Genomic DNA, 23574 nt, shown 5'->3' on the forward strand with positions numbered 1-23574 from the left:
GGGAAAACGCTGCTGACTGTGAGTTATTGTTCAAGCTGGTTCCTACTGGGTTTAAGCTAGAAGTTAAAGCCTTAAAGATAACCTCTACCTTATTTTTAAAGAATGTAGCAAGTCTGTTACAAAAGGAGGCATCCACATTAGGATTCCTGGCTAGTGGGGGGTTGCTTAGCTTGAGCACTGTGGAAAATAACTATTTGGGAGTGTTCAATGCTGAGTCAATTTTGTTTATAAAAAAGTTGGATTTGACTTTGGTCAGAAGTTATTTGTAGCGTAATAGTTCTACCTTATAAGGATCATTGTCCTCAGTATTGTAATTCAGCCTCCACTTCTTCTCTAATCTTCTACATGACTGTTTGGCCAGTCTAAGCGCTTCATTGAACCATGGTTCTGATGGAACAGTTTGGTTATTATTTCCGCGTTTGGTAGGAGCTATACTGCTAATGGACTCGCTTATCCATTGATAATAATCATCAGTAGCTTGATCTAGATCAGGAGATACTGGTTTATTAGATTCAGTTAGTGTCCTCGTGAGTTGGCCTTCCAAAAGTAGGTGCCAAGGTCGGTAGCTGGAGGTAGGTGGAATCATAGGTTCCTCCAGACTGTGGCCCACTAAGTTCTGTTCAGTGTTTCAAAGTGATAAATTATTATGTCTTCCACAGAGTCTATCTTACACCTGAGTGAATACATCAATACTTCCAGGTGGAGTAGGCAGCCTGTCCGCGATGTGGCAAAGTGCAAGCCCATATTATGCACATGATTTGGTCCTTCTCCCACCTGAGGGAATATTGGGAAGGGATGGTACGGCTGGTGAGCGAGATCATCAATAAGGAGATCCCTTGCTCACCTGCACGCTGCTTATTAGGATGGTTTCCCCACACAGCTAAAACTAAAGTCACTAGTAAGTTCCAGGACTTGGCCTTCGTGCTGGCAAAGTGCGAGATAACCAGAAACTGGAAAACCCTGAGAGGCCCTAGTCTAACCGCTTGGAGAAAAGAACTCCTAGAATGGGTGAGATCTGAAGGGAGCATACTGATGAGAGAGGCCAAAAGGGGCTTACGACACGTAGCGGTGTTCAGAGCCTGGGAGACCCTCATGCTCGACCTAGACTGCCTGGGGGAGGGGGCCCAGGACGACGGGGAGGGGATAAATCAGTAGAGCCTAATGCCTCACATAAGAGCGAAGTCAACACCCATACTGACCGGTAGGTTATCATGTCAAACAGACCTTATAATCACATACATTTTCTTAGTGGGTCGATGCACTAGAAACAAGCCCGAGATCGCCATGGCTGCATCCCCACATCTAAGATACAATTATTGCATCAGAGACTTGCAAGGGGGTAGGGATGGGGTAGGGAGGGAATAGGGCTAGAAGTTACAACAGGTGACTAAATACCAGATAAACTGGCAACCAAGTGTATAATGAATACCATGTTGGACATTGATGAACTGCTTTGAGGTAAAAATAAATAAATGAAAATGATCAATAAAACCTGGTTTTAAAGAAAATCATGATTATTTTTCTCTATTCTAGGAGCTATCGGCAAGACTTTTGTCCATTCACAGTGACCAAGACCTTATAATTGTGACATTCAAAACCTTTGAAGAAATATGGAAATTTTCCACTTACTATTCACTTGGTAATGTATTTCACTCTAATACACTCTTTTCAGTAATCAGTCGCGTTATATTTTCAATTTTCCTTGCATCTTATTCTTATTAGTCTTGGATATTCTTCAAATCCTCAACCATTAGACGTGCATCCTTTCAGACACACTTTTAATTATGACATCGATTTGATTTCAAGTCAAAATAACTTTTAAAAGTAACATTTCAGGTGACTGAGCACAGGTGGAGAGAATGGGGACAAACACAGATACAGTGAGACATTCTTTATGCCTAGATCATAGAAAACCATACATCATCGCCAAAACAATACATTATTTTGTCTGGATAGTACTTTCTTTAACTTTTACCAGGACATAGTCAGTGAGCACACCATAAAGCAGACAATCCCGACTTCTATTGGTACCACACCTCTACTACTACAAAAAAGGATGGCAAGCATTTAAAAGCTCCTCAAAAACCACATTGAAATAAATATCTAGTAAAAATAAAATCCTACATTTTTTGTTTGTAACCTTGTGAACAGTGATCGTCACTGTTTATGCTAATGGTGTTGTCTGCGCTTTTTATTGGTTAAGTATAATTATATTACAGGTAACAACAAAGAGAGAGCAAGGAAAGATGAGGGGAACGTCCTTCTCCCTAAATTTCGACAGTAAACAACAATGTGGACGGACCCCATTGGAGACCCAAATACAAGGATGACAGACTGTCTGTCATACACAGGAATGAGCTAAAAAAACAATGTTTTTTTAGAAGAACCCTCACCCACCAACCTGGTGGCATGCTTCATCATTGGGTTCCCAGCTGGGCTGCTGAGTGCAACCCAGCTGTGCTGCGATGCCTGAACTACAGCTGAGCGGGTTTGTTTTGGGGATTTTGAGTGAAAAAGGGGTGCTGGAAGTGTGGTTTTAAAGTACCTCTAGAATACACAATAACTCCCCTTATTCTTGAGGTTATAGGGCACGGTTAAAAACAGAGCGGGAATACTGTGAAGATAGGTTGTCACATGGAACTTTGGTCTTGCCCATACTTTGGTCAGCTTCTATCACATGTGTGTCTCTCTTCACTATGTGGCACTGTTTTTTTTAGTTCATTCTTGTGTATGACAGTGTGTCATCCTTGTATTTGGATCCCCTATCGGGTCCGTCCACTTTGTTGTTTACTAATTATGTTACAGACCATCAAATGTACTCCTTTTTAACACTTGTCTTTATTTAGTGCAATTTCAGCTTTCTTTGAATGCACCATGCTTCAGTGTGGTTTCTTGTTCCAGGTATGTGTCTCAGTCAAACATATATTTCTGCTGAATGTTTGTTCTTAACAGTGATGAGTACAAATAGTGTACCACTCTCCTTTTTCTTGCCTGATTTTCTGAACTCAGTACGACTCCACTCTACACCACTCCACTCTGGAAAGCTCTACACTGCTCCATTGTACACCACTTCAATCAACAATGCCCCACTCTATGCCACTCCATGCTAATTCACTCTTAGTCACTCTACGTCACTCGACTTCACTCAATGACACACTACTCCACTCCATGGCACTCCACATCTCTCCACACTCTACTCCACTGTTCGCCACTCCACTACACTCTATGCCACTCTACTCTACAGCACTACTCCACTATGCCACTCCACTCTGACACTTCTGATCTATGCCACTCTACTCTGTGACACTCCACTCCACTCCACCCTATGCCACTCAATTCTACAACACTACTCCACTATGTCACTCACTCTACAACATGTTACTGCTCTCTACCCCACTCTTCTCTATTCTACTTCATGCCACCCCACTCCACAGCACCCTACTTGACTCCATACCCCTATATGTCTCTCCACTCTATGGCACTCCAAAGCGCTCTGTGACACTTCTCTCTACAGCACTCCACTCTACTTCATTATATGCCACTACACGGTACTCCATTTTGCGCCACTCTATTCCACTGCACTCTGACACTCTACTTCACTCTCTGACATGCTATGCCCCTCCACTCTGACACTCTATACTACTTTACTCTATGCAAAGCCACTCTCCTCTACTTTACAGCACTCCATGCAACTCTACTCTACTCCACTCTATACCACTCTACTCCATTCCCGTCTACAGCACTCTATTACACTCAACTCCATGCCCCTACACTCTGAGCTACTCCAGTCTCTGACACTCTATTCCTTTCCATTCCACTCTCCAATACGCCACTCTGTGACACACTATGCCATTCCACTCTATACCACTTTACTCCACTCTATGCCACTCCACTTTATGCCACTCTGCTCTACTCCAATTCATGACACTCCACTCTATGCCACTCCAAACTATGCCACTCCACTCTGTCACTCCACTTTACGCTACTATACGCCACTCCGCTCCACTCTATGCCACTCCACTCTACAATACTCTACTGCACTCCGTGACTCTCTACTTCACTCTATGCCACTCTACTTTATGCCATTCTACTACACTCTGTGTCACTAAACTCTATGGCAGTCCACTCCCCTCTATTCTACTAACTTTTCGCAATGCTCAACAGTAGCCAGGCTGGTGTTCAACATGACTAAAACATATTGGCAAAGCCAATAGCTCTCGCATAGGTGAGACCTATTGGCTTTGCCAATGCCAGTAGCTCTCGCATAGGCGAGACCTATTGGCTTTGCCAGTGCAATGCTTGTTTATACTGAAATGCAGTGGAGTGAATGCCAGTTTTTAAGGGTCAAGTAAAGAGGCCTTTAAAAAAAGAGCTAGCCGATTTTAGTCACAATTTATCTGTAAAAAGAATTATGGTGGTGCCATACTAATTGTATGAATTGTGCTGAAGTTTTAGTTTATTCCGCCTTGTGAAACAAGTAGATTAGCTACTGGAATTTGATTGAAAAACACTATTAACAGCAACTGCACTTTGCCATTTGATTCATCATTGTCCAACAACATCTTCACTACAGACTTCTAAGGACAATAGAATGTCAACATTTCTATGCTCGTGACAAAAAGCACATTTGAATGCCATGTTGCTAGAATAGAAACTGTTGAATTGAAAGAATTGCCAATGGAGCTGACAACAGTAATTGAGTATAACATGGTGTTTAGTTGTAGTGTTTATTGCACTGTTCATTGTTAGTGAAGATGGGAAACCGCTGTTCAGAAAATGTCATTGGAAGTTTGGGATTTTAGTCATTTAGAGATCTCATCCTATGCCCAGCATCACCTTTTCTAATATTTTCTTAGCCTATTCATATTCTCTGTTGTTTAATATCGCCTTCATTTTAAAATTGTAACATTTTGATGTGCAAAGAAGTGTTCTTCTAAATTCTTTAAGTTCTCTTATTCAAAATTAATAGTTTGTGTTCAAATGTGACAAACCCTCCAATATGTTGCTGTTGTGTTTTCACATCTGTCTACATATAGTTCTATCTGTGTGCTAGATCTCATGTCAACTCAACGCACTTAATAAAATATAATATCCACAGAGCGACTTTGCGTCATCCCCCTTCAGCCACTTCCTTGCTTTAGCAAGCTGTCTTCAGGCATTGGCTTCCAGGGTGGCCCATCCTGTTTTTGAACCAGCCCTTGATATTTGGTGGATGTGTGCATGTTTTCTGTTTAAATTACCAGGACACCTCAGAGATTTATAAGTAAAATGCCGACTGCAGGTAGGGCCAGCCGAGCTCCACGAAGCAATGCCTCATCTGCTATGCCACATTTTGCTTCGGAAGGCACCGTCTAGCCCCCCTCTCCCTCCACTTTGCTTGAATACAAAGATGTGACCTCCTGACTAGTGGTCCTGAGGTGTGAGGTCTGGTTTGCATGGTGGGAGAGCCACATTCGACTGCTCCAAGTACTTTTGCTGCGGAATCAGGTTTGTGGCCCTAACTTATCAGCAGCAAAATAGAGCCACATACATCACCCCTTGATTGTCACTGTGGCAGAGAAAAAAGAAAAGAGGGTGAAGGCTGCCAAGTGGATTCATCAGAGCGCCTGGGCTTGCTGTGGTGGGCTGGGCATGCTGTGGCCCACGGTGGGAGTGCCCACGGTGGGAGTGCCCACCACATGGCTGCTTCATGTTTGAGGGCAATAGGGGACATCAAATTTTGGATGGTGATTAGCTGTTAGTTTGCTGTTATTTGGATCAAAATATTTACAGAAAAGGGCAACCCAGTATTATCTTGTGAGCATGAGAATGAACTACAGAAAGAGTAAATAGCTCACAATGGAATCATTCAAAGTCTTCTTATAAGAAAATAGACGATAAATTATTTATCCAAATGAAAACAAATTGAATTGAATTTGAATATTCACATAATCAATGAATGAATGAATCAATCAATCAGGGGAATTATAAGCGCACTACTCACCCGTGAGAGTCTCAAGGCGTTGGGGGAGTTTGGGGGGGGGGGGCAGCAATTTCGATTCATTCGAAGAGCCAGGTCTTCAGAGCCTTCCTGAAGGAGTTCAGGGAGGGGGCACGTCTGATGTCGATGGGGAGCTCGTTCCAGGTCTTGGCCACGATGTAGGATAGGGATCTTCCCCCTGCTCTGGCTCTGTAGGTGGGCAGGGTTTTGGCAACGAGGAGGTTGGTGGAGCAGAGGTTTTGTTTGGGTACGTGGAGGGTGATTCGGTCATTGAGGTATTGGGGGCCTGTGTTGTGTTGGCATTTGTAGGCGTAGGTGAGTATCTTGAAGATGACTCTTTTTTCAACGGGGAGCCAGTGCAGCTTGCATGGGTGTTGGCTGATGTGTTCATGTCGAGGGATCCAGAGGACGAGTGTAGGGACTTGTTGATGCCGGCGTAGAGGGCGTTTCCATAGTCCAGCCTACTGGTGATGAGAGCAATTGGTGACTGTTTTCCTTGCCTCGGGGGATCCATGTGAAGGTCTTACAGAGGATGCGGAGGGTGTTGAAACAGCTGGAGGTGACGGCGTTGACCTGCCGTTTCATGGAGAGGGAGGAGTCGAGTTTGATGCCAAGGTTCTTGGCTTGGTCTGTGGGGGTCGGTGGGGTGCCGAGGGCAGTGGGCCACCAGGTGCTGTTCCATGCAGAGGGGGTGGTTCTGAGGACGAGGACTTCTGTCCTCTCTGAGTTCAGTTTTAGGCTGCTAATGCTCATCCAGGCTGCGACGTCCTTGGAGGACGCCACTTTTGGAGGACACGACGCGCGGAGTAGGATGAAGATGTTTGGGTCTCTCACCACTGCATGATGGGACCTTGGAATTATAATTACGAGTCTGCAACAATGTTTACTTAAGTTTAGCATGAATATACGTACTCCTACACCATATCAGACGTCCGCCCAGAAACGCAGTGGACGTTTTTGAAGTTTGACAATACCATTATTAGTGCTTAAAAATACGATATTTCGACCACTATTGAATTCCTACCTATAGCATATCAGAATATGGTTTTATTTTGCCTATCGTGTACATTGGCCTATCCTGAACATTTTACTTTGGATGTATCACATCTCAAAAGAACCACTGGCATCAATTGATTGATCCTAGTTTACTTGGGATCCCTAGAAAACCTCAGGGGGTCTCTCAGAAGAACGTTTTGAGATATTGCGGTAGAATCTTTGTGAGTCTTGAAAAAGTCGTACTAACATGACGAAACACGTGTCGGCTGTCTGCTCTTCCAACCTTGTACTTTGAGTCATCTACATCAAGACTCCAATGGATCTTCCATCTTGTTTACTAGATTGTAATTGACATTTGTTGCTTATTCTATTAACCTTTTGTACTTGTTTTGGGGTTTATTAAAATCGTACTGACTACTTAGTCAGATGTGAGACACACTAGTGTTTGTGCTCTGTAATTTATATTTGCTTGTATTATATATGGGGAAGAATTTTCATTTCTGTATATAGGACGAACACTGATAGATGGCACGGTGTTCTACATAGAGCACACCTAGAAAATATTTATTGATACAATACTGGGATAAGACTGATACGGAGGTGCTGACTTGTTTTGTAACCACTGCCATTATTTCTTTTTCTAGAAGTCCTGCATTCCTTCCTGGAAGTTGAGCCTGGTGGTGGTGGGGTCCTTGGTGAGGGAGAAGATGAGCTGGGTGTCATCGGCGTAGGAGACTATGCTGAGGCCGTGCTGTTGGACGATGGCGGCAAGGGGAGCCATGTAGATGTTGAAGAGGGTTGGGCTCAGTGATGTTCCCTGTGGGACTCCTCAGCTGATATCCGTGGGCTCGCAGAAGAAGGGTGGCAGTCTCATCCTTTGGCTTCTGCCGGTGGGGAATGATCTGATCCAGTCGAGGGCGGTGCCTTGTATGCCGGTGTCATGTAGTCTGGCTGCGAGTGTGCGGTGGGAGACGGTGTCGAAAGCTGATGACAGGTCAAGTAGAATCAGGGCTGCGGTGTGGCCTAGGTCGAGGAGGGTTCAGATGTCGTCCGTAGCTGCTAGTAGGGCGGTCTCGGTGCTGTGGTTGCTTCGGAGTCCAGATTGAGAAGGGTCGAGGATGGTGTTGTCTTCAATGAACCTTGTCAGTTCTGCGTTGACTGTCTTCTCATCGACTTTTGCTTCGAATGGGAGGAGCGAGATGGGCTGGTAGTTCCTGAGGTCTGTTGGGTCTGCTGAGGGCTTCTTGTGCAGGGGCCTGACTTCTGCACGTTTCCAGTCATCGGGGAAGGAGCCGGTCTCGAAAGTGGTGTTGATGGTGCGTTGCAACACGGGTGCGATGATAGTGGCGGCTCTGTGGTATATGTGGGGAGGGAAGGGGTCTATGGCGGCCTCGGAGTGGATGCCTTTCCGGGTTGCAGCAGTCTCCTCGGTTGTGATCGATGTCCAGACAGAGATGGTGGTCTGGGTGGCGTTGCCGCAGGGAAGGTTAACTGCGGGGTCCGGTGTGTGGGTGTTGAAGTTGTCATAGAGGGTCTTTATCTTTAGGTGGAAGGAGGACCCAAGTTTGCTGCAGAGGTCCTGGGAGGGGGTGATGTCTGTGGCTTCGCTGCGGGGCTTGGTGAATTCCTGTATGACGCTGAAAAGTTCCTTGGAGTTGCTGGAGATGGCGAGGATTCTGTTGTGAATTAAGGACCTTTTGGTAGTTCTGATACGTTGATGGTATTCTGACATAGTGTCCTTGTAGGTGTTGTTGTTTTCAGGTGTTTTGCTGTTCCTCCTGTTCTTCTCCAGGCATATGGAGGGAAACATTGTATGAAAAGGACTGAATCTTCATTAGATTATGCTGAGACAATGTTTATGTATGTCTTCACGTGATCGCTTCATCCAGCTGGACTCATCCTTGTGGGTGATTTTCCATTTAGTTTCGATACTTCCAGCCTGTGGCTCAATGACCTTGATTCCCAGGTCTTCTCCAGTGAGAAAGAACACTGTCTCACATTATCAGCACCACTTGTTCAAATATATCCTCTCCTCCCTAAGCCGAACTCCTAAAACAAAAGCGTTATTTTAACTAACAAAGATGAATTTCTCCACCTGCAACAGAAATGTGAGAAAGAAAAGATTCTACATACACATGAACATTACGAACGAACCATTTCTCATAGCCAGGGAAAGACACATGAAGCCTACTGAAAATTGGCTAACATAAGAATCACCACAGAACTTTCATTAAACACTCATATACATGAACATTAAAACTGTGCACGTTCAAATCAGTGCATTACTTTTCAGTGAATTAGCTTTCATTAGTCAGTTATTAACGAACATTAGGATTTTCATAATTTAGAACACAATCACAATGTTAATTTCTCCACATCGCACAAAGTATTTCTAGCACTTCACTTTACACGTTATTACATTTCACATTCTGATAACTAAATGTTAACACAACAAAAGAATAAAGGCAGGTCCAACTACTCGTGATTATAATGCACCTCTACAGATTGAAGAGTACAATCGCGCTCTATCAGTCCCCCCTCTGATGACAAGTGTCATCACAATCAATCACAATTCCCCGTAGAAACAACTGACCTAAACAGAAGTTTTAGCTAGTCTTCCCTGGCGAAACCTTTCTAGGCGGTGGAGATTCTTATAGTGACTGTCCTGCAGTCTCTCCATTCTCCTCTCACATTGTCTAAGAGAATTCTAAATCTGTCTTGTCTTATGCCTTTTATATATGCCCTTATTGCTCCAATAAAAAGAATCACGGAAATGACGACTATTATTATGGGCTTCAAGATATAACCAAGAAATCCTTTACCAAGATTGGCAAACCAACTCCCAATCTTTCCAAATCCTTTCCCAACCTTATCCCAAACTGCTTCTGTTGCCAAGTCATGTATCTCATCGTGTATCTCAGTGATGTTACTTATATATCTCCTCAGATCCTTGCTATGGTCTGGGATATATGTGCAACACTGTTGAACCCTCAACATTTTACAGACTCCGCCCTCTTTTGCTAACAATACATCTAACACAAGACTGTTCTGCATCACCATAGCTCTTATCGACATCATCTCTCCATCCACAAGCAACAAAGACTGAGCTGTATTTGCTGACAACTTATCCACTATAGTTGACAATCTTCTAACCTTTATGTCATTCAGAACCACTGTCAAACTTGGCATCATTGCTCCAAATATATCTTCGACAATCTCTCCTGCACTTGTACCTCGCTTCTCTCTGTGGTGTGGTTCCCCCTTCCAACTGTCCCAAATCTTCAACATGGTATATCTTAGGAAACACAACAGCCACATAACATGTGACTTTACCAATTCAGTGGCAATCGCACATACGCATTCGTCCCACACATAAAATGCACATTTGGCACCACTTGCACTGCTTCTTGTAAAAACTTCTTCGCAGTGGCTTCAATTGTAAAAATTTGATCACACACGCTCTGTCCAACAAAGATCTTGTCATACTAGGTCTGTACCTGTCTAATGCAAAGTTTTCCTCGCTGCTCAAAATCTAAAGCTATTGGACCATAGCTCCATAGTTAGTTAGCCTTATGTGCTAACTCCTCCTTGGTTCACTCAAATTTCCCTCCTCTACTGTTAAGCTTAACTGTTAATTGCCTATGTCTATCCTCTACTTGGTCCACAAACTTCTTCTCTACATCAGTCAATATACACATTAAGCTGTGGCGATGAGCGTAAGCTGTGCCTAATGTAACGGTAGGTATGAAATACTTCCCTATCCTCTCTTCCTGCTTCTAATAATCCTACTTATTCAAGTGCTTGTAAGCTGGTACTTCTGAAAGCACCACATCGTAGTTAGAAAAATAATATTCATAATGACCCTTACCGTAAAACATGCTAAGCAACAAACTACATGTGATACCATACGTCAGAGGCAGGTGATGGTACCGGATCCACTCCTCTACCGACGCCGGTAGCTGCATACACACATAACAATCTATCACATCCATTGTATTCACATACTCATACAACAACTTTGCATAGGCATTTAACGTTTAATCACCCTTAGACAAATCTAAATGCAAGATGTGACTAGTTTGATCTAGCATAACTTGATCAGCTCCTAATGTACCCTCTGTTGTACTAGAAGTGGTAGGTGTGGATGTCCCTTGTACTCCCACCCCATCAATTTCTGCTTCTTGTGACGTTTTTAATGATATGATAATAACTACTGCTATCACTACTATTACTTCTACTATAAGTGTACCTATTACACACTTTGTTTTACGGTTCGAAATTCCAGACTCCATTTTTAACTGAGTTTGGATTAGCAAAGCAAGAGGATCAATGCAAAGATTGTTGTACAATTTTTTACACAGTTCAAAAGACTTCCTTAGCCCTCTTTTTTCTTCTGTGGAAAATCCCTAAATTTATTCTTCTTCCACTGGGGCCTATGTTATCGTCTTTAAAGCAAAACGTTTTATGTACAGTTCAAAGTTCAATCAACAATTCCTTATAAGATCAGAGCCAATTTCATCAATGACACGCTGTAGAATTTCAAGATGAACTGCTGCAATCTTCTGAGCTGGTGGCTGATATCCAAAATCAAAACCCTCATGCCACTCAGTAGCTGATACTTGCTCCGTGTCACTCAGCTCTGATTCAGATGTTTCAGATACAGGAGCAAGATCTTTTCAGGTGCAAGTCTCAAGTTCTGCCTCTCTCACAGGCCACAATTAACTTGCAAATGTTGCTCTCTTTCTCTGCACTTGACTACTTTCCACATCAATTTCTTCAGCTGAGTCTGATTCTGTACCCCTCGCATAGTTAACGTCACCTTCAGAGTCGATACCTGGGCCTTGTGTAGTGTGACCCCCTCAGCTTGTCCTGGTGGGTAACCAGCCTTGTCAGTAACCCACACAGCTTGGCTTGTCCTCTCCAGTGGCCTCGCAGCCACGGCTGGATTTCCTTTAGGGAGAGGAGCTGTTTCTTCCGAGGGTCCTAAAACTCTGTGGATGTGGAAGGCGTGAATCCAGTTCGGCAAGCCTCCACACTTCACAGCTGTGTTTGTCACCAGAATAACTTGGTACAGACCCTCCAGCAAACATCAAGACAGTTCTTCCTCACATGCTTTCAGACAAGTTTTCAATCGCCTGGGCACAGGTTATGGCAGAGGTCCTTCGAGGTTGGTGCAGTCGCAGCTTCAACCTGGTGAGACACAGAACGGACCACATTAGCCAGCCCTTTGCAATAATCAAGGATCAAATCATTGGTGAGGTTTATCTATACTGTAGACGGCACTGATGGCAAGCGCATTGCCCTCCCTATTAATATTTCATGGGGCAGTAAGTCCTGTCCTCCTATCGGGGATGCTACGCACACTCATCAGCACCAAAGGTAATGCATCAGGCCATTTCAGAGATGTGGACAAACAGACCTTTGCCATCCGCATTTTGAGAGTCCCATTGATCTGCTCCACAAGACCATACTCCTCTGGTCTTTAGCTACAATGCAATCTCTGATCAACTTGTAAGGCAGTACACAGCAGCTTCATAATCTCACTGTGGAAATGTGTTCCTCTATCAGACTCCAATTAAGTTGGAAATCCGAAATGCGATAGCTCCCTAGGTAACATTTTTTTTGCTACCGTAAGACTATTACACCTTCTTGTTGGATATGCTTCTACCCATCGTGAGAAAACACACATCACCACCAGAATGTACCTTCATCCATGGTACCTAGGCATCTCAATAAAATTGAGTTGGATCCTGTTGAAAGGACCCCCAGACCTTCCAATGTGACTCAGTGCAACCACTGTTTTCTTTCCAGCATTCATCTGTTGACACGTAACACATCTGTGGCACACTGCTTCAGCAAACGCACGGAACTGTGGATTAAACCACGTCTCTCTGAACACTCGCACCATAGCATCTTCTCCAATGGGAACTTCTCCATGAATTTGCCTCGCCATAGGGCTCAGTATACAGTCCGGCAACACTGCTCGACCATCAGAAGAAATCCAAATGCCTACATCTCTTTTCTCACAATCTTCTTTAATCCAACCAGCTCCTTATTAATCTGACACTTCTCTCTGCAGACACTTGACCTCATCTCAAGTGTTCGCCATGGCTAACATCATGCTGAGCTCGGTTCTTTCTGTGCTCTCTCCTGCATAATCCCCATTGAAAATGCACCCTTGTTCAGCGCAGAAACGTGCAACTTCCTCTGCGTAACTGTTGCCCAATGTTACGAAGTCCTCCCCCTTCCCATGGGCAATACACTTGACCACAGTTCTTTCTTTTGGTCGTTGCAAAGCTTCCAACAATTGTCTGAAATATTCCCCATTTCTGAGAGGAGATCCTGATGGCGTAGGGTACCCCCTCTGTGACAATAGCTGTCGGAAGTCATGAACCACACCGAACCCATACTGGCTGTTGGTGGAGATGGTGACTCGGACTTGATCAGTGACAAGGCATGCACATGTCAAGGCAATGATTTCAGCTACTTGTGCACTCCCTGTAAACAAGCAGCTTCCACAACTCCAGAAATAGTACAGACAGCAAACGCTGCTCTCAAATAACCCTCATTGTCCCTTAGGGATGAACCATCAACAAAAAGGATCTGGTCTGACTCAGGCAGAGGTTCATCAACAATTTTGGGTCTCGGTTTGGTGCAAAGTTCAGTCACATCGAGAGAGTCATGGTACTCACAGTCTTCCTCTTCAACATTTGGAATAGGCATAAAAGTAGCAGGATTCAACACAGAACATCTTTTCAAAATCACGTTTTCGGATGCAAGAATGACCTGCTCATAGCGTGTGAACCGGTTATTCGTCAAATGCTGTGTTTTGGTTCTCGTCATCAGGAGCTCAAATGAGTGTGGAACATATACAGTAAGAAGGTGACCCACCACATTGGTTTCACACCTTTCAATGCTGACACCTGTCTAGAGTGTCCAACCCACTATACAGCTTAAAGCCTTTCACAATACGCATGTACTGTTTCCTTGGGCTCTTGGGTAGTCCGATCTATCTTAACCCAATCAAAATCTCGTGGCGAGATCTTAGACTACAACCATATGGTTACCTGCTCAAACATTTTCATGACCAAGGGTAAAGGACCATGTGTTATGGGGTCTCGGTCTGGTTCGACAGACGGCCAATCAACTGCAATCTTGCAAGCAGACCACAAGTCACTTGGTACCACAATGTCAAACAAAGTATTCAAATAAATCCACAATACTTACAATTGACTTGTTTGTGCCATTCAGCAGGTTTCTCCCTCAGGCAAGGAAAATCATTTGTAAATGCTCCCAAATCACCCCTTCTACACAGCACATGCACATACCCTCCGCTAGGTACCTCTCGCAATGGGTAAGCCTCTACTCCTGCTGTCACCCCTTCCGGAGGCAGCGTGTCTCCTATCCCCTTCTTGACATTCTTTTTCTTTGACCTCCTTTCCTCCCACTTTTCAAGCATGCTCCATGCTCGTATCCCTTCAACCTATTCTCGAATATGGGTTTTCAATCCTATTACTTGTTTCTCTTCAAATTCCTGGTTGCTGTGATTTAACCTATGACTTCCCTGCAACATTTTTGTTTTGGACAAATCCATGTCATACTTTTGTGCCACTTCTGTCAGTTTCTCATGTGCCCTCCTTGCCTTACGAGTGACATCCTTCACCACAAACAACAACTCATCTTGCTCCTAAAGTTCTATCCTTTCCAGATGCGAGTTTCCACGTATTATTTCATTCACTTCTGCCTTCAACCTTACTACATCAAGTATAATGGGGTAACCCAGTGCCCCTCAGAACCTGGGTGTGTAGAATATGAAGTAATGTTGGTTCTGTCGGGTAACACAAAATTGTTAAATAAATTTTGTGTTACCGACAGAATCAACATTACTTCATATTCAACCTTATTACGTTTGGCACCTTGGCCTTTAGTGCAGCCTTGATTGCTCCGTGACTTTATGCATTACTCTGTTTTTCTCCTTCACTGCTCTGATTCTTGTGGTGATTTCATGCCGCTATGCTCTGTGGGACATATGAACTCCGAGAAGCTCTCTTACTGACTCCTCCTCTTGAATCCTCCCCATGGGTCCTCTAACTGGAGCTTCCCACATCCTCAAATCTGACAGTGAATCTGCCAATGACACTGATCGTACTGCGCTAGACCCAACAAGCACTCTGGAAAGATCTGCGGTTGCTGGTAACGGAATACTAGCTTCTATAGGCACCAAAAATGGATTATTTCTACTTGCAGTAACATTTCCTCCTAAGATGACTCTCTCCCCCAAACCTGACTGTGGTTGACTACTGTTTTCTCACTGACTTGGGTCAGACACTGACACTATAGGTCCAATGGTGACCGGCACCCTTAAGAGCTTCCTGTCACCGCGTAGCAGTGTTAACTCTGCTCATCTTTGTACCTCCCGATGTTGGCATCCCTGTTCCTTCCATTCCTGTTGAAATCTTCCCCACTATCTCACACTAGGGTTAGCCTGCGGTATCCCCATTCTCTCCAGGTTAGCTGAATTGTCAATTCCCATCTTCCCTCGTCCGAATCTGGATTGTATGGTGGAGGCCGCTCTGCTAACAGCCTCTCTAGCTAACTGTCATCAGTGTCACTATCATCATCTACCTTTCTTTTCCGAGTGTCTCCTTTTTTCACCAATAGTCGGTACAACCTCTCTCCCTCAATAGTGTCTACTCTCCATTTCCTCAACTATGTGTCGTATTGTGCATCCTGGTATGCCTTCATCACTTTTTCATTCTCCCCTGACTTCTTTCCCTACTTTTCGCCTGTGCAGCTCGCATCCAAACGTTTAAAGCTTCAAACTGTGTTGGTCTAGGTGGATGTCGCAATTAAGCCATCACTCCCCTCTACTGATATAGCACCTTTAACAGAAGTGATCCATAACGTGGAAAAGCCAAATCTCCCTCCTTTTCAGTAATCTTATGCCAATTTTGTAGCCAAACTATGGTATGCAGTCATGTAATGTGCTGGCTTATCCTTGGTTGGTGCTTCCTCTCCCACTCAAATGTCCACTTCTCTATCTCCTCTCCAAAGATCTTGTAACACTTTGAAACATTACATGATTGAACCAAATTCTTTTATTCACAAGGGGTTTTATTTTCAACTTCCTGATGAAATTCACCCAAACTCAATGCGGCGTTACACCAACTTACCTATTGCAATGCGGCACACTCTGACATCACTGTTCCCACTCACAGCGGTTCACCCTCCTTCACAATCTAACCTTACGGATTCGCACTCTCAATCATAGAATCAAGTAACTGTCTGCCCACTAAACTATTGGACAGTCACATAAATCAGACCATCTGTCCACGAAATGACCGGACTGTCTTAAGTATTTTTCTGCCTCTCTTCAAGATCTATAGGATTCAATCACTCAAGACCGTTCACACACCATGAGCCACGACCTGCGGTGGCCACTCGAATCGCTGTAGCCCACTCTTGTGCACAAGGCTTCCCACACGTTTCAAACAAACCCACTCACACAATGTTCCCTATCTCGGGTGCATCATCGATAGCACTTCATGACTTCCCACAATTACTAGTCAGACAATTACATCCGATCGGTGTCTTCTACACCTCAAATCTATCCTGGGATCTTAGGCTACTCCTTGAGCCTGACATCAGAAATTAAATCATATCTCATGGACCGCCCACGTTTGGCCCGAAACCACATTCACTCGACTCTCATCCCAACTCTGCAATCAAATCGTCACTGCAATCTAACACACAACGTCCCTTTTCATACTCACTCCACCGTTCACCGCTGTTCTTGCTGCACCATCACTCTCTGTCGGTCTCCGCCAAAGTCTGTCATTCTCCGCTCTCAATCCTTTGGGCTCTCATTCTTTGGACTCTTTGGCGCTCCATGGGGCTAAACTTAAGTAATTTTCTAGATTCTCCCCTCACTTCAAGAGGAAACCATCCAACATTGCTACCCACTGATGGGGCCGGGTTCCCTTTTCTAGATATACTCTAAAAAAGACCGTTGGTTCCTGCTTCAAAGTGTGGAAGGGAGAAATAACTTGTCTCATTAGATTTCACAATCCCAATAAAACATGACTCCGAAGAATCACTGACTCCAGGTTCTGTATTTAGTTAGTTCATTACAACGCGAAGAATAATTGGACATGCAAACACCTCAAGATAAGGGTGTAGAAATACATTAGAACTAATACAAAGCCAAACCTTTGAGCAAAATTGAAACGTTAAAGCAATCAAAGAATGACAAGTTATAAGATAAGGATGCAGGCAATGACTGCCCCAACATGAAGATTAGTCTTCTTCCGGGGTTCGTAAGTAAAAAGCATTAATCTATACCTACTCTACCACTATGTGACATCCCTACTTAACATTCCCCAGGCAAGTTAAGGAAAAGCAAGTGAAGACTTCCTAAGATGTTCACTCACGTTGAATGGGTCAAGGAGCATAAAGCTACAGAACTCGTTCTAAGATGCTCCGTCTGTCTCCGTCAGACCACCTCTCCAACTCAACCCCTGGGGCACTGTCCATAATTCCAACATCAAGATCCTAGGGCACACATCACGCGATCGCCTCATCCTGCTGGACACCTACTCGTAGGTGATTTTCCATTTTGTTTCAATATGTCCAGCCTTTGGCTTCCCTTGATTCCCAGGCCTTCTCCAGTGAGAAAAAACACAGTCTCACATTATCAGCACCACTTGTTCAGATGTGTCCTCTCCTGCCTTAGCCTAACTTCTAAAACAAAAGCCATTCTACATACACATGAACATTACGAACAACCCATTTCTGAGAGCCAGGGAAAGCAACATGAGGCCTACTGAAAATCGGCTAACATAAGAATCACCATGGAACTTTCATTAAACACGCATATACATGAACATTAAAACTGTGCACATTCAAATCAGTGTGTTACGTTTCATTAGTCAGTTGTAAACGACCATTAGGATTTTCATCATTTAGAACACGATCACAATGTTAATTTCTCCACATCGCAAGTATTTCTAGCACTTCACTTCACACATTATTACATTTCACATTCTAATAACCAAATGTTAACACAACAAAAGAATAAATGCAGGTGCAACTACTCATGATTATAATGCATCCCTACAAATTAAAGAGCACAATCGCGCTTTATCATACCCTGTGACTTTTGATTATTATATATGAAACAAATACATTTAAGTTCATATCTCAGTATCCTGTGTTTCTGGATATAATTCATTTTTTCAAACTATTTTTTTCGCCATATGTGAATATTCAAATTAGATTTGTTACCATTTGGATAAATAATTTATCTTCTATCTTCTGTTAAGACAACTTTGAATGACTCCATTGTGAGCCATTTACCCTTTCTGTTATTTGGATGAAGGTGCTGCCTCCTAAAGTCAATAAAAGAACTAAAAAGAGGGGGAAAAACAACTTTTTAAACCTGAGGTTTCAGTACTTGCTGAAGACCGATGAAGAACCAGAGGACAGAGGCCCTTTGTGTAGTAGCACACTCATCTTGGCAGCTGTGTGGGATCTCCAGAATATCTATTCATCCACAGAGAGGAAGGCCAGAGCAAAAGAATGTACCCTGGAAGCAGTGCTTAATTTCAGCCAGTGGTTCCCGGCGCTCGGCACCAGCACTTAAGTGTCAGCACTGTCACTTAATTTTCGACATCAGCCCTTAAGACAGCTGTCACATGGTGGAACTGATTGTATAAACAACTAATACTTGCTGCTCAATCTATTTTTTATTGATTTTGGGGCCTGGAATAGGCTGAATTGTCACACTTGTAGCAGTGTTCTGGTTAGTAGTTGTCTGGTTAGTACTGTCATTGGCAACGCTGGCACTGGCAATGGGTGGCGCAAGCTGCAGAAAATTCCTGACTAGAGTCCTGGCCCTTATTGTTTTTACAAATTAAGCACTGCCTGGAAACAATGGATACATGATTGTTCCATACAGATGTCCTAGTGCAGAATATGGCTGTCAAGCACATTATCTGGAATCATCAGTGGTTGATCCCTGCTCTGAAGAGAAGGATTTATAAGATTTCAAGAGCTGTGCAATTGCCTCTGTGACACGTCTGGAAAGCCAGCTGGAACACCCTGTAAATGTGGCAGGTGTGGCAAATATCTGTTTGTTGGAAATCCCACAATTTCCTGTTGCATAGTGCTTTTATATTAAGAATCCAAATGTTTTAGGACAACATGGTTCTACCACCTTGAGACCAACCTGGGCTGACCGGGCGAAGGGTGTATCAAATAAATACAGTGGTGATGGAGATGAGGAACCCTCGGGAGAAAGATAAGGTCATATGTGCCTTCCATTAGAGGGGGGCACAACAGTTGGGAGGCAAAAAGAACCCTGAACTTCCCAGATTATATCTAACCTACCACTAAAAACTGCCAACAGTTTCAGATTGTAAATAAGGTCTTGATTACTTTTAAACATTAGTCCTAGTTATGGTACTATGTGAGACTGAAAGTGGCGACAGGGGGACGCAGCTGAATCCTTATACATTGGTCATTATGACAAACCTGGACAGAAGAAGATGATGGCAACTGATTCTAATCCTTATAAATGCGTCCTTGATGGTCTTTTATGTGGTTGCATAAAGAACAATTGATGGACAGAATGCAGAACAATGTCATACATTCACCCCAGTACGGAGATCTGGGCCTAAATCATTTTTTTGCTCACCATGCCATTCCAGTTTGGACCCAGCCATATGAAAATCAGTCTTGACCCTGCACCCAATGGGAACAGTCCAGTCCGAACTGCCAGGCCAGGTCCTCCCTGGACTGGAAACAAGCATCCTAGGACCGGTTTTGGGGTTTCACCCCACATCAGCCAGGATAGCTTGACTCCAGTGGCATGGAGAGCACGGGACCCACGTCTGGGCATACCCATCCCACTCAGGGTGACAAATGCAAAAAGAACAATTGATGTAGAGAATGCAGAACGATGTCATACATTCACCCCAGTACAGAGATCTGGGCATAAATCCATTGTTTTTTTGCTCACCATGCCATTCCAGTTTGGACCGAGCCATATGCAAATCAGTCTTGACCCTGCACCCAATGGGAACAGCCCAGTCCGAGCTGCCAGGCCAGGTCCTCCCTGGACTGAAAACAAGTATCCTAGGACCAATTTCGGGGTTTCACCCCTCAGCAGCCAGGATAGCTTGACTCCAGTGGCATGGAGAGCTCGGGACCCATGTCTCGGCATACACGTTCCTCTCAGGTTGACAAATGCAAAAAGAACAATTGAGCTGGGTCTGAACTGAGGTGGCGAAGTGAGCTAAAGAATGATGATGCATTCAACTCAGATCTGTGACTGGGGGTGAGTGTCTGAAAAGTTTCAGCGCTCCAACCATCATCTCCTTGTGTTTGCTTTGTTTGCCCTAAGTTGGCAGGGAATGCCCAGACGTGGGTCCCTTGCTCACTTTGCCACTGGATTGAAGCTAGCCTGGCTGATGAAGGGTGTTACCCAGAAACCGGTCCCATGATGCTTGTTTCCGGTTCAGGGAAGACCTGGCTTGGCAGTTTGGGCTGGACTGTTCCCATGAGGCACAGGGTCAAGACTGATTTGCATATAGCTGGGTCTGAACTGAGGTGGCGAAGTAAGCTAAAGAATGATGATGCATTGAACTCAGATCTGTGACTGGGGGTGAGTGTCTGAAAAGTTTCAGCGCTCTGTCCATCATCTTGTGTTTGCTTTGTTCGCCCTAAGTTGGCAGAGTATGCGAAGACGTGGGTCCCTTGCTCTCTTTACCACTGGATTGAAGCTAGCCTGGCTGATGAAGGGTGTTACCCAGAAACCGGTCCCAGAATGCTTGTTTCCGGTTCAGGGAAGACCTGGCTTTGCAGTTTGGGCTGGACTGTTCCCATGAGGCACAGGGTCAAGACTGATTTGCATATAGCTGGGTCTGAACTGAGGTGGCGAAGTGAGCTAAAGAATGATGATGGATTCAACACAGATCTGTGACGGGGTGAGTGTCTGAAAAGTTTCAGCTCTCCGTTCATCATCGTCTTGTGTTTGCTTTTATGTGGTTGAGCATCAGGTTGAAGCTGTTAATAAGACTGTTCATGATGCAGTTGACCGATTTATTGGGTACATCCTAAATGTAATGTGGTGAACTGGTTCTGATTAGCATGCATTCCCTCCTTTCCACCTTCTCTCAAATCCTAGTATGTTTCCAGCTAGCTCTGGGTTTTGTTGGTACTGAATCATCCATAAGCTATTACAATTGATGGACTGTAAAAAAAGAAAGACTATTCATTTCAGACTTTATTTTGAATGGGGGATTCTCTGGTTTAGTGGTTTGATGGGGGTGAATGTACTATCAGAAGTTATAGGTTTACTCTGCTAGCTTTAATAAAAAATATTGAAACCTAAAAAGGGAATCCCCACTTCTGAGAGATCTGCAAAGTGAACTCCCCCCACATTGGGGTATTCCCCTTACAACACAAATGGGTTACCATCCATTTTCTTTTTTTATCACTCAGTGTTATCATTTATTTTATCTTTCACCACCTTCTCTGAAACTGGAGATTGATCAGGCTCTTTGCCTGTAGTTGCAGAGTCCAAACGAAGGCATGGCCTGAACTTGTGACTTTCTCCAGTTCTTGCACGACCAGATAACTGATAGTAGCGCTTTGTTTTTTTTGGGCGCTACACTTACCTTAAATCTATTAAATTGCATATTTTTAGTTCTGCTGATTGGATTTTTATTGTTTGGTGTCAAATAAGTTATTACATTTTACTATATTTGTTTCATTTTTCTTGTGTTGCATTTTCACTTTGTTACTGCTTGTGTGCTGCATACATGCTTTACACATTGCCTCAAAGTTAAGCCGTACTGATTTTGTGTCAACCTGTCAGAGTGCTAAGCACAGGTTAATTTAGTGACTTTTTGTGGTTCACCCTGATGAGAATTGTATCTGTTGCTTGAGAATGGCTCACACCACCTTCAACCAACTACACAATTTCTCACACTAATGTTTTCGTGTTCTGACCCATGCTGCCTTCTTTTAATTGAATGTATGTCTCCATTTATGTACAGGTTTTTTAAATCACTGTATGGAAAACCTGCTGTTAGATCAGTCTTTTTGGCTATCTTTAACGGAGGACAATGAAGAAGAAGAAGCAGGTATTGAAGTCTGTATAAGTGATGGATATCTAAATCTAATGTACAGAGGTCTTCTCATGCAAGAAGGTAAGACAGAGCTTTTTCAATCATTTTTTTAATTTCCAGTATTTGGCAAAATTCAGCAGTAATGGCAAAATTAGGTCATAGAATTATTGCTCATTATTACTTCTGGATTGCGTCAGGATTTCGATATGGGGGCAGAAAATGTGATAAATCAATCAACATAAAACTTTTGATTATTTGTTTGCTCTCCATAACACTTATAAAAGGCTCATGGTAACAGAAAGGGCAACATGTAAAGGGAGATAGGGTAATACTAGGGTATTACAACAGATCTGTAATTAGAGATATAGGGAAACAAGTGTTTCTCTCTAAATTCCATTTGATGGTGCTGGTAATGATTCTAAGTGTGCTGAGATATACCTTCCCATTTAAAGAGGCATAATAATTACATTATTCTACTAATGAAATGCAAGTCACCTTGCCACAAGTGTGATCTCAATAATCAGAGCCCTGGATTTGCATGAAAATAACTGATAAAATGATGTTACTTAGTCACACATTTTACCAATGGCCATATGTTGACACTTGAGATATCTGAGTGTAGTTTAAAATTTGGGGCATTACATTCCTTATTAGAAAGGACAGGTCAACGAGTTGAACATTTACTGCTGTAACAAAGTGCTGATTATCAGGTGGCAAGTTTGAATCTCAGTAAGGCTATCTTAGCCTTCAGGTGAATAAAGTGAGTACTGTGAATTGTTAATAGTAACATCTGTTTTTTTACCGCAGTAGAAATGAAAGAAGTGTAGTATCAATTGGTACATACAAAAATAGTTATTGTAAAATTAGCAAAGTCATTTTGTAGAAATGCAGTTAGGGAAAAGGTGGATGTTAAGATGAAAAGAAGTGGATAAAAAAAAGGATTGAGTTCTAGCTACTTTTTGTAAATTAGGACCATTGTTTGGGTTTGAAATAGGTGCATAGCCCCATTCTTCATCTGTGCATTTGTGCTGGATGGTATCATGATAAAACCCCAAAATACATACTGTATGCCCATACAGAATACACTGGAAAATATCACTAGACTGTTTCACACTTTGTATGTTTGGTAACCATGCATAAGAACTGCATTGGTAACTGGTGCTATTTTCCAAGGTGCCTTACTAAAACTAGAGCAACTGTGTCAATCAGCATCAAAATGTTTCATGTGGTGCAAGAAATGTTATTCAATTTTCAATTATTTGTTCTCTTTCACTGAAGGGGCATTTTTTGTGCACTGTCCGGACAAACAGATACGAGAAGCAACTGTTGTAGACAGTGAGTTGAAGATACACCAAAATAGTGAAGACACCCAAGAAACAGAGCCTGTTAACAAGACATTACACTCTAAAGCTTCTCTTGAACCCGTGAGCCCTTTTCATCAGTAGGTAGTTGCCATTTATATGATTT

The 23574-nt window shown here is 43.3% G+C and overlaps 1 protein-coding gene across 3 annotated transcripts in view; it reads left to right on the top strand.

Moving 5' to 3' along the window:
* The window catches only part of SH3TC1 (SH3 domain and tetratricopeptide repeats 1), a 256428-nt gene that overhangs the window by 79557 nt on the left and 153297 nt on the right, over positions 1–23574 (top strand). For all 3 annotated transcript variants that reach the window (XM_085642478.1, XM_085642479.1, XM_085642480.1), the window contains exons 5-7: positions 1534–1639; positions 22036–22188; positions 23386–23548. In XM_085642478.1, coding sequence (XP_085498604.1) covers positions 1534–1639; positions 22036–22188; positions 23386–23548 — 422 coding nt within the window. The remainder of the gene's footprint in view (positions 1–1533; positions 1640–22035; positions 22189–23385; positions 23549–23574) is intronic.

This window comes from Triturus cristatus, chromosome 2_2 (assembly GCF_964204655.1).
Source record: "Triturus cristatus chromosome 2_2, aTriCri1.1, whole genome shotgun sequence".
Lineage (NCBI taxonomy): Eukaryota > Metazoa > Chordata > Amphibia > Caudata > Salamandridae > Triturus > Triturus cristatus.